The sequence below is a fragment of the Maylandia zebra genome, linkage group LG7, assembly GCF_041146795.1.
Source record: "Maylandia zebra isolate NMK-2024a linkage group LG7, Mzebra_GT3a, whole genome shotgun sequence".
Classification (NCBI taxonomy): Eukaryota; Metazoa; Chordata; class Actinopteri; order Cichliformes; family Cichlidae; genus Maylandia; species Maylandia zebra.
In genome coordinates, this window is record NC_135173.1 from 47,376,093 (window position 1) to 47,391,059 (window position 14,967).

At 40.9% G+C, this 14,967-nt stretch overlaps 1 protein-coding gene across 4 annotated transcripts; it reads right to left on the reverse strand.

Annotated features, from left to right (window-relative positions):
- Positions 1-287: 287 nt before the first annotated feature.
- On the reverse strand, positions 288-14,966 carry LOC101469209 (uncharacterized). Of its 4 annotated transcripts, none has more exons than XM_004538028.6 (18): positions 14,828-14,966; positions 12,937-13,012; positions 12,682-12,740; positions 10,511-11,156; positions 10,085-10,157; positions 9,646-9,976; positions 7,126-8,055; positions 5,903-5,983; positions 5,690-5,802; positions 5,532-5,590; positions 5,363-5,452; positions 5,228-5,271; positions 4,980-5,146; positions 3,246-3,316; positions 2,983-3,128; positions 2,741-2,885; positions 1,245-1,382; positions 288-1,172 (listed from the first exon to the last, which is right to left on the reverse strand). In XM_004538028.6, exons 4-18 carry the CDS (start codon positions 11,003-11,005, stop codon positions 885-887), a joined length of 3,171 nt encoding a protein of 1,056 aa, XP_004538085.2. In that variant the 5' UTR covers positions 11,006-11,156; positions 12,682-12,740; positions 12,937-13,012; positions 14,828-14,966; the 3' UTR covers positions 288-884. The 4 variants fall into 4 exon arrangements, with proteins under 4 accessions (XP_004538085.2, XP_012772203.2, XP_004538087.2 ...); XM_012916749.3 differs by lacking the exon at positions 14,828-14,966 and adding an exon at positions 14,678-14,814 and having other exon boundaries at positions 9,646-9,961; XM_004538030.4 differs by lacking the exon at positions 14,828-14,966 and adding an exon at positions 14,678-14,814.
- Between the last annotated feature and the right edge of the window lies 1 nt (position 14,967).

Genomic DNA, 14,967 nt, shown 5'->3' on the forward strand with positions numbered 1-14,967 from the left:
CACACGTTTAACCGTATTAGGGGTAACTAATAAAATCAATTAAACTTTTAGTCTTTAACGGATCAAAAATACAATTATAAGATATGTAAGACGGCACAAAACAAATAAATTACAGTCCAAAAATCGATTCAGATTCATTTTGTTGTGAAAACAAGTGCCACACAAGTATCTCTGAGCTTTATGGCAGATATTCTAATATCAGTGACGGCATTTGTGTCTATAAAAACAAGGTTGTCTTGAAAATGTGCTAAAAAGTGATGATAAATAACAGGAGCTGAAACCAAAAGTGTCTCCAGAATACTGAATAATAAATGTAAGTTATATTTTATTGTGGAAAAGGAACCTTTCATTTGAACAAAACATGTAACAGAGAGAGAAAATAAACATTTCATACATATGGTATAGAAAAACAAAAGTGCAATGAGGATTCTTTAGAAAAACCACTTCACAACAGACAGGACAGCAGGGCGATATCACAGCGCAATATCCTGTGCTACAGTACCCTCTTGTGGTGCAAAGCACGGTGAAAAACATCTGTGCCATTCTGAGTACCGAAAAACAAAAATTCAAATTCAAAAATTAAAACAATACTAAATAAATTAGGTCCAGGAATTTAAGTCACTCAAAAAATTAGGTCAGGGTCTCCCCTCGGTCCTGAGGGAGTTTGAAGGTTATGGATTACCTGAGGTTTATCTTTATTGAAAAGTGCACAAGATCAATAAGTTGCTAAGGCAGTTTTTAGATGAGACTTGGGTGTTTCTTTGTTCTCTGCTCGGTGCTTCCACAAACTAAAAAAAGAGTAACGTCAGCGCACCTCCGGCGTGCATGAATCTAAACTTTCAAAGGATATAAACTGGTCGTGTGATCTGTGAGCGAAGCAGCTTTCAGACCTCTTTGTTCCATCGGGGAATGATGGGCTTGCGATACGTCCGTCTCTCAGAGATGTTTCGTCTGACTTTGACCACTGCTGCAGGCGCCACCTCCAATTCCAGAGAAGGGCTTGAGTGGGACTTTTTAAGCATGCCATCCACATCATCTTCCTCTCCCAGAGAGTCAGCGCATACAGCTTTATCAAACGAGTTCAGGTCTGGTGCGTTTAACTCGCTGTCGCCTGTCTTTTTCACGCTCTTCCACCCCTCCAGCACCCGAATGTAGGTCTCATAGCGACATATCTGTGGGACACAGGCTGATGAGTGGCTCAATTAATAATCATATATGGATATAAAATCCTGGGTCCATCTCACCTCATGCTGCAGGTACTGCAGGTGCTCCTCCATATCCCGGGCTTTGGCCTTTTTGCTGTCCAGCGTGCTTTGCTGCTGGTTTTCGAGGTCCACCTTGAAGGACTCCAGCATTTTTGCATGAGACTGAAGCTGATGCTCCTGCACAGGGAACACATGAGAGGCTTCATGTAAATAAATGTGACACAAACACTGGTGAGGAACCAACAGAAACAACAGCAGAGAAGCACTATCGGACACACTATAGCTGGACACACTATGCGTCTACTGAAATACAAAATGTATAAAATGCCTCTAATGGTTTCAATATTTACAGCCACCACAGACAGTAGGGGTGTCAAACATAGGGCTGGGGGGCCAAACTGGCCCAGTGGAAAATTATAAGGAGGGCATAGACTTCTGTACTTTACTGTATTTTCATAGATTTTACAACTTGTGCTGTTGATAAAATATCAAACAAAACAAACATTTAGTGAAGTCACGAATGAATTAGTTCCTAGAACAGATTTCCTTACCCGGGTGATTGAGCATGCATCGAGACATATCTGCTAGAACCTTTTTCTGTAATTTTACACATCTATTTCTTACAATTTAAGCCCAAAGAGTCATGCTGACAGCTTTCATCCATTTACTACAGCAGCATTTTTGTAACTGCACTTCTTTTTTTCTCCTATGACAATATCTGAGGGATTCAATGTGTAGTTAAACTTCTTTACACTGAAAAGGGGATTTTCACTGGTCTGCCCCACTTAAGGTCAAAGTGGGCGATGTAAAACGAGTTACACATCGCTGGTGTAACACATGGACGTAGCTCCCAGGTTGGAAAAAATAAAACCCATGTGGACTGGCCTAAAACCTGCATTCTATCTGGAGGTCAAACTCTTTCCTGATGAGTCTAATTCTCTCTCATTTCAGCTCATAATGACAAAAAAAATGAGGTTTATTTTGTATAAATTCAAAATGGAGGATTATCTGTGGTATGTTTATTTGCTGACAACTGAGTCAGTGGATTCCCAGTCTAACCAGCTCCTCCTCGTGTTATCCGTTTTTTTGAAACAAAGATCGCAGAAAAGGCTAATCTTCAAAACAGGACTTAAGAACCAAAGAAATGATATCACTGTAGCGTTTATGTTTATGCTGGCTGTGGGAGACACCAAAATACATTAAAATGTACATTTTTCTAATATTATCGAGCGAAGGAACACTTGTTTTATGAGAAGTAAAAGACAAGGGTTATCTAAATAAACCTAATTTGCTATTTTTAACTCCATTTTGTCTCAAGATGATTGAAAACCGTAAATAAATACATTAGAACATTATTCTAGACTAAAGGAAGCACAAATAGAGCCATTAAAAACAAATTAAAATATAACAGGCCTACTCTGTCACTTCTAGTGAGCAAAAAGTTCAGTCACGTGAAGGTTAATGAAGCATGTCCACAGCAAAACACAAACACAAAGTGGTGGTTTGTCTGAGTGGACAGCTCGGTGTGTGTGTACCAGAGTCTCAGCCGACTGCGATGCGGGGAGGATCGGTCTGCGGAACTTCCTCTGGGAGCCGACGGCAGCGGGGAACGGAGGCGACGAGTGAAGAGCCGAGACTAAGTTGATGCGGCTGATCCACGAATTCATCTCCGCTTTGGACCTGACAAGAAAAACAAATGGCTGTTCTGACACCGGCCGTTGGACTCTTTGGCACAAACCCGCATATGTATGCTCGGCTTGGACGTGCTGCGACTTACGAGGCCTGAAAGAGAAAAACCCTCCAGTCGGCCGTCTGCAAACGGAAGACGTGTGGCTTCTTGGTGTAATCAGCTGCTGGTTCAGCCAGAGAGTGATGCACGCTCACCACCTCCTCTATAATGTGCTGATCCCTTCGATAATCATTCTAACACATAAGAAGGAACATAAAGAAACGCACAATCACAAAACACAGGAAATAATGCTATATTCTGTATAATAGACTCTGTTACACTATTAACAAAGCAGGAATGGAGTTACTGACCTTCTGTAAGTAAAGGACCATTCCTTTAAGCACTCCATCAAAAGTCTTCCAGCTTCTCTTTCCCCATGGTGCTACCACACAGAAGCATCCAGCATTTAGTAACAAAACTCATGCAAAGGAGACGTTAACTTCTTTAAAATTCGCCAAACCTCCTCCTGCAAAGAAATACTGGTGGCTGCCAGCGTTAGCCCTCAGCCTTCAGATGCACATATGGTATAAATCTCAAAATCATAGCTGATTTCCTTCTCAAATTATCGCATTCACAAGATTTTCAAAACATTCTGAAAATCTTGTTCAAGGTCACTGAGATTCAAAACTGTTTTTCGAGATCTTTAGTAGATGCACCTATGGTGTCAATTTCAAATCCTACATCGCCTCATTCTCAACTTCTTGCATTTATAAACTGAGGTGTCCGTGCCGACCGCCCGGCAGGGAAGGCTAAGCGTTGTTTTGAACACTTAGCCTTTTACAGCTAAGCGTTCAAAACAATATCTGACTGCATCACTAAATCACAGTTTAGTTAAATAAACCCTCGTGGGAAGTTTATTAGTTTCACTTTGCTTTTGCTTTCAGACCTGCTTTAAGTCTTCATGGCACAGATTCAACAATTTGCTGGAAACATTCCTCAGAGATTACGCTTTACGCTGACATGACAGCATCACTCAGCTGCTGCATCAATACATCTGACCTCTGGCATCAACTGCTGCTTACTGTCTCCTTTTTTCAGCCCATTTACTGTAAACCCTAGAGGTGGTTGTGTGGGGAAAATCCCAGAAGGTCAGCAGTTTCTGAAATATGAGATGATCCCGTCTGTCACGAACAACCAACCTCATCTCATTTCATTCTAATGTTTGTTTTGAACTTCATTGTGTGATCTTATTCACATGAGTTTTTGCTATGCGACTGGATGGTTAGATCTTAGTGTTACCGAGCAGTTGAACCTGTGTACTCAATAAAGTGGCCAGTGACTGTAAAATCTCGTTACACCACTGTACCATCTGCTTCATTCTCAGTTTGAGGTGTTACAAGTAAGAGTTCTGCCTCACGAGGTTAAGCGGTAACTTTGAGGCACAGACTGGAACGATAAAACGTCAAACGATTTACAAAATATTCTTGATAATTCAAAATAACTGTACTCATGCGCACATCTATACATTTATTTCCATTTTTTTAAGAGCGTTATATGTTTGAGGCAAGTAAAGAGTAAAGTTTAGGGGATTATTTTTAGTTTATTTTCAAATTAATTTAAGATTTTGTTGGTTTCCAGAGCAGATTTAGTCTTTTCAGTTTCACTTTTATTGTTTAAAATCTACAGTTTCAAATTCAAATTCAAAGTTTCAGACCAGATGGGATAAAACATACCTTATTTATCTGTTCTAAAACATGGAAAACATCCTGAGGAAGGAATACTTTGTTAGGAAGTCCCTAACTCACAGATATTTCATGACTAGTTGTGGAAGTGGAATTATTGCAAAGTGGAAGCATTTAGGCATCACAGCAACTTAGCCACAAAGTGGAAGACCACGTGAAGTCACAGTGTGCTGAGGCGCTTTGTGAGCAAAAGTCAGCAACGCTCTGCTGACATAATAACTGCAGAGCTCCAAACCTCCTCTGGTGCACAGAAACAGTGCACTGGGAGCTTCGTGGCATGAGCAGCTTCTGTAGCTGTAATGTGTAGATGGTGTATCTAAAGCTGCAGCGTGAATCTCAGATGTGTATCTGTGTCGCACTCACTGCGTTTGCCATCGATGTCAGCGTGTAGCTTTCTCTGGAGAAACCCGTTTTTGACGACGGCAGCCTTTTTGTCATGAGGAATGTCCAGGAAGGGGTTAACCTTTGAGCGCAGCCGTGGATTGTCGCCCGGATCTTCATTCACCACGTTCTTCAGCTCATCCTCATCACTTTGACATAAAATGGAAGAATATGCGAGTGAGATCACGCATTAAAATCGAGGAGGACTAACGCACAATCGCTTTACTTACACAGCCCATTCCAGCGGCTCGTTCTTTATGGAGTTGTAAAGACTCTGCAAAGAGAGAAAAAGCTTCATCAATCAGGACTGAACTTTTCTCAAGGAGCTCTCCAAAGGAAAAACTGAAAATCTAGGAAAGTATTACTTTCAAGAGATCCTTGTTGAAGTTCACTCCATCATTCATTCCATCCAGGTTTGACACAAACTTAGAAGACGACATGGATTTTCCTACATGCTGTCAACACACACAACACATGTTTGATTACAGCACAAAGTTTACAATGATTGCTCTAAATGCCACAAATGTCTGCTACCTGTCCATGCAAGTCAGTGTTGAGAAGCATCAGGGCACATGTCAGAGCCAACACAGCCCCTGAGGACATTAAAAAAACAGAAAAGTGATGTTGACGCAAGAATCTGTTAAATGTAAGTTCCTATCTCTGTATCTCGCAGCACGACACAACAGGCTCACCCGAGGAGGAAAAGGAGTCAGGGTTGCACTGATGGAAGCGGCAGGAGAAATGCTGCAGCACGCGCTCTCTCTCCTGCGTCTCTCCTATCAGCACCACCACTTTGAGAAAAGACCTAAGAAAGAAAGAAAATGACTAGGAGACGCTCTCTGAACCTCTCCGTTTTAAAAGGAGATGTCGGTGGAGGCAATCCAAGCTTCTGTTTGTTTTATTACCTCAGGGAGTGATCCAGAGTTTGGCCGGTGAAGTCAAAGAACTTCAGGTATTCCTCTCCGACAGCGCGGCTGAAGTCGTTACTAAATAAAAACAATTGATAAATAAATAAAAGAGAGAAGAAGAAAAAATAAACTACGTCAGCACTGTCACCGCTTTATTTATCTGCCACATTCATCTGTAATTTTATTTCATGGGGAAGGATGTGGTGTTACGAAAAAATACTGACTTCTTCAATACAACGGCAAAGCATTAACACACTCAAACCTCCTTACCCAACCCCACTCCGCAACAGCTTCAGTGACTCAATGTTATGAGGCTTTTTCAATTTGAGGGAAGAGTGAGTTTTAATTCAGGCGGGCCTTTTAGGTCTTAAGGTTTCATATGTTTGGGGTGGCTGCAACTGAGGAGGTAGAGGAGGTCATCTGCTACTCAGAGGGTTGGTGTGCGATCCCTGGCTGCTCTTGCCTGCTCTCAGCACCTAACCCTAAGGTGCTGAGAGTAAATCAGCACCTTCGAAACAACGCAAAGTTGTCTCTTTTGGGCAAATTATGATGATTTAAGATCATAAATGAAATAATTTAAAATATACAATATATAGCAGTGGCCCACCGCCTTTGGCAGAAAACTAGATGATTAGTAACATTTTTTAACTTTTTTTTTTCATTTATATATACATCTGAAAAAATGTGAAACCCATATGCTGACTTAAAAAAAGCATATAATATGTGCGTCATAGCCTACTTCTGTCACCTGGCAGTGGTGAGAGGTGGTAGCTAGCATAGACACAAACATATGTCCTAGTATTTAGTCCAAAATTCAGAATTTTCTTTTACATTTTTAAAAGTATTCTGCACAAAAACAGATAGGACTCAATGTAGATTAAAATTATGAGATATTTACTACACGTATGCACGCTTAAATTATAATATAATCATAATAATAATGGATGCTTTTGCATTTAAAAAGGTGTGAAGATTTGTCGAAGTCTCCACTTCTGGATTTCTTTAGCATTTGAACATGGATTTAAGTAACCTGGTTATAGTTAATTTAAAGCGTTTCACAAGTTGGAAACTGTAAATGTGTCACAAAAATAAAATTTAACATAGATATAATCTGTTGTGTTTGAGCACACATTTGCAAACATACGGATCTTGGAGCTCTTCTGTGGCGCCACCACCAAAAGACTAAAATGATTCAAATCTATTAAAATATATACTCTTACTCTTTGTCTAAGTGCTTCACCACATCTCCACGTTGAATCTCGTCCAACTTGAACAGCTTTTCAGCGAGGATGCGGGCCTTCTCTCTGTCCACCTCGCCTCCATTCATAAGAGGCACCGCTGTCTCCAGGGACGTGGGCTGCTTTCCGTTTGCCACTACTGTTTCTAAATCTCCATCCTCAGTCCCCCTAACATCTTCTGTTAGATCTGAAGTCTCACCCTGTTTTTCCTCCTCATTTAACTCCTGAGTTTCGGTTGTATTTACTGGTTCCTTATCGTCTTCTGAAGGCGCTGTCTCTTCTTGCTGCCCTGCCTTTCCAGGGTCTTCAGCTTCAACACAAACAGCCTGCTCCAACTGAGGAGACTCCTCTGGCTGCTCTGCATCGTCAGGTTGGATTACCTGGTCTGTCAGTTCCATCTCTGGTGACTCTTCCAGATGCTGGGGTGGTTCTAAGTGGTCAGCGTCTTCCTCGGTTTCATGTGACCCCTCTACTGGTATCTGCTCTGGGTTTTCAGTCACCTCGAGATGCTCGGGCTCTCTGTCCTGCACCTCAAGCTGCAGTGAAGCGTCTGTGTCCTGCAAAGCTGTTTGAACACAGTCTTGTTGCTCTAAACAATTTAAATCCTCCAGTTTTTCAACCAGCTCTTGTTTGTTTTCTATCCTCTCTGCATTTTCTAAAACCTGTAACGCTGCTCCCTCGTCATTGTCCACAGCTTCTGGCTGTTCAGGCTCCACGTTCTGTTCGACATCTTCACACATTTCTGTCCGACTGGTGAGATCTTCATGTAACTGGTTCAGTATCTCTTGGTCCTCTTCAGCGCTGAACTGCAGGCTTTCCTCCAAAAGCTCTGGGGGTGGCAGATCCACTAGCTTATCTGCCTCTGTCGACACTCCAGTGTCATCAGTTGGAAGGGGCTCTGGATGTACCTCCCTAAAAAGTGCACGAAATATGCAGTGCAGTTATTGCAAAAAATACTATACAGTAAAAAAACAAAACTTGCATGACACAATGGAAGGATACGCAGTTAGCGAGGGCCAGAGATGTCAATCAACCTCTTCTGCATGATATTTACTGACTTGTTTCTCTGTGTGGCTTCTGTCAACACCACTACTTTAAATAAAGCTGCTCTTAGCGATCATGCTCGCAACTTGTTTGGTGTTAGATGACAAAATAATTTAAATGCAACATAGAAACATCAAAATGCAGCTGAGAAACTGTGTATTAGTAACCATTAAGTGTTATATCACAAAAACCCAGATGAGGAGTAGGAGGTCTTCGGTCAAAGAAGTATATTTAGCTAACAGCACGTAGGCGTTAAAGACATACCATTACATACCAACCACAATCTTCGGGTCTTTTGGAGTTGTGATAGCACTATTTGATAGGTGTCAGTGCCATCATTGTTCTATTTTTACAGTTTAACTACCTACTATTCTAATAATCATCACCTAAAATTCAACAGTGGTGGCATTTATTATTAAAAGCAGTATTGAGCTATTATTAGAAATTACCAGGAAATATATCAAAATATATCGCCACCACACTCAGTTGCACAGAAATCGTTATGTTGCATAGGAGCTGTTATGTTGCTATGCAACTCCCTCCTCATAATATCTAGATTAACATTTCTTTAAAAAATTATGCAAAGTCGTTTCCTTAGAAAATCTGCATACAGTTTAGACTACATGGTTAAATTAGGAGAAATTGTTTCTTGAGAATGGACAGCAGTCAGAATAACTTAAATTTTCTGAGTGAGCAATGTAGAATTGGGACTGGGAGGAGACCCAAACCCAGCCTCATGGGGTCAAAAGCTAGCGTGGATCCTTCTTTGTCGACCCCCTTTGAGGAAGACAGGAGTAGCTGAGAGTATGATTGTGGCAGATTTTGTTACCTGAATTTAAATAAAATGCAGAATTGACTATCAAAAGGTCAGTAAGAATTTGATACTTTGGTCAGAAAGCAGAAATTTTTGTATGGGTGTGAAAACATCCTCCTCTCGGGAGACGAGACAACATTTGCTAGTACTTTCAAGATGTTCTGGCAAAATTAAGTCTCTGGTTCTTTCAGTATGGACCTAATACCCAGTCACACTCTTGTTAAGAAAAATAATGTGATAATTATATTTGAGCTGACATTCTGCAAACATATTTTTCATTTTCATTTTTCATTAAATGCTGAACAAATCTCCTTTAAATTTACTGACATGTTGTGAACAATGTCAAGTTCTCAATCTTGTAGACTTAAAGATTTTTCTTGGTTTTATTTAGTTACTGTAATAAGTCGACCTCACCCAGAAAGCTTTTTTTGAAAAATCATTGCTGACTTGGTGTCAGAAATGATTAAACGATGTTCTGTCATGCAATCGGTGTTAAACATACCGAGTTCTTTTTGGTTTCAGAATCAAGCGACGGTATAGAATATCAACAGCGTTTTACAGATGATTTATTCACACTTTTCACTCAGTGGGTTTAATGTTAGCACATGCTTCCTGTTCCTCTTTTTCAAGCTCATGATACTCACACATTCATCAGACAAATGACACTTTCTTCACTGCAGGATGCGTTTGCCTCACTCTGCCCTTCTTCTACCTCGCCCCACTGCTCGTTCTCTTCCTCGGTTTTGTCACCATTTGCTGAAGTTCGCTTTTCCTCCGACTCTCCTGACTCCTCCTGCCCAGTCAGCAGAACACAGGAGTCTTTCTGTTCCTCTTCTAGCTTTAAATCTACAAAGCTGTCCACATATTCATCCGAGCTTCCAGTTCCCAGAGCAGTATCGATTAGTTCCTCAGTTTCAGCGGGATGTGATGTCACTGAGCGACCCTCCTCTTCTTCCGATTCTGCTCTCAATGGGACTAGAAGCGTGTGAATACGACTGCATGCAGTTAACTTATAGAAAATATTACTGAAAGGCAAGCCATCAAGGCCATGAATGTTTAACAACAACTCTGAGTGATACATACCGTTATTACTCTCTACCAGCTCGTCTTCTTTCCACCGTGTCTCCAGCTCTTGCACATCTGCAGCATCACATGGCTGAAAATTGCAAGACGAGCCACTGAACATTAGTTGCGAGAGAAAAACTTGTGATTGCCCGTGGGTTTGCGAGCAGGAAGATACATGCTGAGGCTCATCTGACTAACATTACATCCACCCTGATCCACCTAACTCTGCTCAACCTGCCACAGCAACCCAAAGACAGAGATGCTGAGTTATGCTCAGTAAAGAAAGGGTTAACGATACAGGAAACTGTAGGTAAATGTGTGAACATTCACTCAGGAAAAAGAAAATCCTAAACAACCTAACAACCTCACATACACCTTCTTTATATCCATCTATCTTTATTTATTTATCTATCTAAAAATAAATAAATAAATAAAAAACCTTACGTCAGTGTCACTTCCTGTCCACTCAGGTTCTGAATTCAGAGGTTGTGGATCGAGGCCAGCTTCTTCCTCCCTGCTCTCCGCTTTGAAAAGCTCAGCGCTGACATCCTCTTGAGACTCGTGAAGTGATGGGGAAGTGCTGCCTTCATTCGTCACAGCGCTGACATCCTCAAAGTCCAGCTCATTGGCTGAGCTGCTGTCAGTCATGAGCAGAGGCTGCTCTGCAGCGGGATCGGGCATGTCCCATTGAACTGTAGCAAAGGAAAGTGGGGGGCTGGTACAGTTGACATGACACACTGGCCACATCATTTGGCCCCACTGTTCCGCCTCCTCAGAGGCATCACAGCCCTTCTTAGGGCTGAGATTGGCCTGATCCGACAATGCTGCTGCCTCCTCTTCCCAATTGATGGACTGATGATCTATACAGTTACTCGATTCTTGCTGAAGCACTGAATCTGTAGCAACTGTCTGAGAGGTGCACAAGCTGTCCTCCTCCATAAGCGCCTCTCAGTAGTTATCAGTGTATTTGTGGGTTGTGGTGAGAGGTGTAAAATCTGCAGATGTATGGCTACAAAATGTCCTCGTTGGCCAAATGACAGACAGGAACTTTTTAAGGTGAGCCCCCTTCCGGGTGCTGCCTTTCACAGATCTGTAACAATTTTAAAAAAAGGAAAAAAATACAAAAGATCAAACTACTACCACGTTTTAAAGCTCTTTGAATCTCGCATTAAAAAGAAAATGGAGAAACACCCCCGGGGGGAGATGATTAGCTGACAGACAAAAAAGCCATTCATAAAACGCTGCTATATTTAGTTGTAAAGAAACTGCCGCCATTCAAATACAGATTATCATTATAGTTAAACTGCACTCACCACTTGTATGGCAACATAATCCAGTTTTGTCTGTAATTTTATTTTTATCCCATCATGTTCATTTGGCAAGGATCTCAAACTCTTGGTGTGTGTTTGCAGTTATGCAGTGCAACAAGCTTTAAGTAAAATGTCACAGAAGCACGCTTGTACTTCCTGACCACAGAAAATCAGCCAAGCAAGAGAGAGTCAGAGGTGTACATGGTGAGGATAGAGAATCGAGGCCTAGGGAGGGGCTGAGGGGTTGCTTCTGGTGAGCAGTTTAACTGTCTGCATTCTGCGTTTATCGTTTTATCGCCAAATCGCACTGCGAACCTGGCTTGTGGATAAAGCCGGGTCTCTGCTTTAATTACAATGCTTGTTATCGACACAAACAAAAGAGTGTCATGGATGTCTCTCCTGTCAACACAGAGGCCAAAATACCACCTGCCTTTGCACTTTGGGAGGAAATAATAATCAGTATTATTCAACTACTTTAATGTCACCTTCATCTATGCCACTCTCTCTCTGGAAAATGCCTTTTTATTGAAAAGTTTCTGTCTATCTTCATTATTTTATTCACGTCAGATAACCAACATCCGGGATAGACCACATTTCCTGTGTGGGTGCTCACTTCTCAGTTCCTGTTAGCGTGCAGCAAGTGCTACATTATGGGAGGCAACAAAGAGAGAAAACTCTAAATGAGTCAGATTGTGTTTGAAAACAAAATGCTTAAATTGTTGCTTTTCTTTTTCTTTTAATTTCTCCAGACGGTAATAAAAATGCACGGTATAAAAATTAAAAAGTAACGGGCAGCCCTCACACATTGAACATCGATGGCGCTGTCCTGATTTCAATCTCTCCTTGATAGACTTTTGTTTCATACAGCAACAGTTTTGCACCAGATTATATGCGGTAGCATTGTTGATGATAAAAACTTTACCAGTGAAAGCCAGACGGCTGTGAAGCTTTGCGGAAACATTCCTCAGACACAATAAAAGAGAGAACAAGAATAAAACTTGGTGACTTCAGCCAAAACATTTAGACATATTCTGACTGAGCTGAGTGTGGTCACGAGAAGTTGCTTAGATTGCATGGGAATATACTCACCAAAATTACATGCTAGGGGGATGGTTAACACAAATTAAAGGAGAAGTATAAATGGTAACGGAAAAAAAGATACTAGAGGGAAAAAAGGGAACACAGGCACATCGAATGAAGTAAAAGTTTTGAAATGGCTTAATAATAATAATAGTATTCAGAGAAATAAAAGTAAAACCAATCTCATTATAGGAGGAATATTTTCAAATGTGAAGCGTGACTTACCCCCTCTGGGTTCTTTAAAGCGACATCATATGATCAGCCAGCTTGTGAGTTCTTAAGTCCTGTGGAGAGAAAAGCAAACCACTGTGTTATACCGGCTTTATATCGCTGTGCACTCACAGAAACAGCCACTCAACACGCAGACACAGAGAAGCCTGCAAGTAAGCCTCAGAGCTGTGTATAGCAAACAAGTCTCATATCCACCTAGCAGCCTTTAAGTGTAGGTTACAAGCCCAAGTCTGGACCATCTTCCCTTACCTTCTTCATCATGCTTCCTGTCCATATTAACTAGACCAAACTCGTGGTTACGTCTCCCTGCGTCGTTTTTTTCACTCTGAACAGCAAGTAAAGGGAGGGAAAGGAGGAAAAGATCTGCTGAATGGCAGCAACAAGGAGGAAGGAAAGGTTCATTGTGATTGGCAGATGACTCAGGAACTAAAAGGACACCTGAGAGGCCTGGCCCCCGCCCCACTGGCCTAAAGGCATGCATGCAAACACACACACATACACACACAACCACAGAGACACCAGTGAGGTAAGGGGAGTGGCCCGACTTCATTCTTTCAGATGCCACTAGGAACAATGTGGAAAAACCAGAAGGTATCCAGACTCATTAGCAGTTACTCTTTCTGCTGGTGCCAACTGTGAGCAGAAAAGCCTGTTTGACACATACAAGACATTTTTTAAGACATTCCTCTCTCACACATCAATTCATCCTATATTTAGCATCAAATCACTCAGAGAGTTGTGCGTATGCATTTTATTTCACTGGTGTAAAATGCAAAGAAATATCTTACAAAAAAAAAAAAAAAACTTGGGGTGAGGAACCACGTAAATTGGCCTCTCTGTATCTCACTAGTTGTAAAACCAGCAAAAAACTGCGTGTGACAAAGCGAGAATAACCGTTGAGACAGGTGTTGTTTGTGTATAATTTCTAGAGTTAATGGCCTACAAATGATACCACCATATCCAATCATACACCTGTTTAACTAAAACTAGCACAAGCACAAGTATCTATTATAAACATAGAGCAACAATAATCAATGTAATGTCAATGTAATCTAGCTATAGACCTTTTCAAGGTATCAATAGAGAAATCATTCAACTTTGTCTGTTTTACGACCTTATAGCACTTTTATTATACTTAAATTGCATTTATTGGTTTTCTATGTCTATAATGTTTCTTGTTCAGTAGAGCTACACTTCACTGTTACTGTTTTCCTGGTAGGTTGGCTGGATACTGACTTGCAAATGTAATGTTTCCTTTAGCAGTTGTCTACTCAGCACTTTCACAGAAGCCAGTCCAACAAGTACCAAGCAAGAGGATAGCCTGTATTTGGGTGTATACAAATTCTGTGTTTATGAATGAAAAGTGTAAATGTTTAGCTATACTATCTAATTGTTATTATTGGCACCTTGCTGCAGTACCATGAAGGAGCTGTCTGTGACTGCACAGGCCTGCACTTTGACATATGTGTTACATTTGTGAAAATTGCCCATGTCAGTCATGAAAAATGCTCATAAAATAAAATGTTTCTTTACGTTAGTCTGTTTCCTGTATACATACGAAAAAATGGGAGGTGAGCAACTATCTATGGTAGTTTCATTCAATTTAATTTGCAACTAAAGATGAAGAATTTTATTGAAAGCCCTACAAATATATACATAAAAATGTCCGGTGATAGCTATATTAACATGTCAATTTTTATCTCTAAATGTCTCTAAATGGCATTAATATTATTAGCATTAGCACTCTGTTAGCTTCGTTAGCAGTTAGCGAACACATTAACTGCAGTAACTCATAGCAAGAGTTTGCTAACGAATAACTGATGTTTTACTGAAGCTTTTATTCCCTGTTACCATTTTTATACCGTTAAGTTGGTTTATATATTTAACATATAAATATGAATCCCAGGAACTGCTTTGTTACCTATACTCTAGAAATTTATTAGCATTATTAGCATCAGGATGGCCTTTGGTATCAAAATATTAGTATTACCTAACATTTTAGGTGAACATCCTTGCCGCTGGGGTAATGCGGATTATTACTGCTCCTACAAGTACGTTTGTTGCTGTTAAAGAAACTTTAACACTATTGTACAAACACAAACAGTCAATTGCCCTCCACACCAGCAGGGGCGCTACAAACCTGGGAGTCGTCTTACAAGCAGAATCGTCCTCTCCTCGCTGTCTCTGCTTTGTTTGTTCCGCACACGGCAGCAGGCTCGCACACACCCACTTTTACCCAGAGACTTTCAACCTTGCGCAAACACACATCTGGTGAAGTGT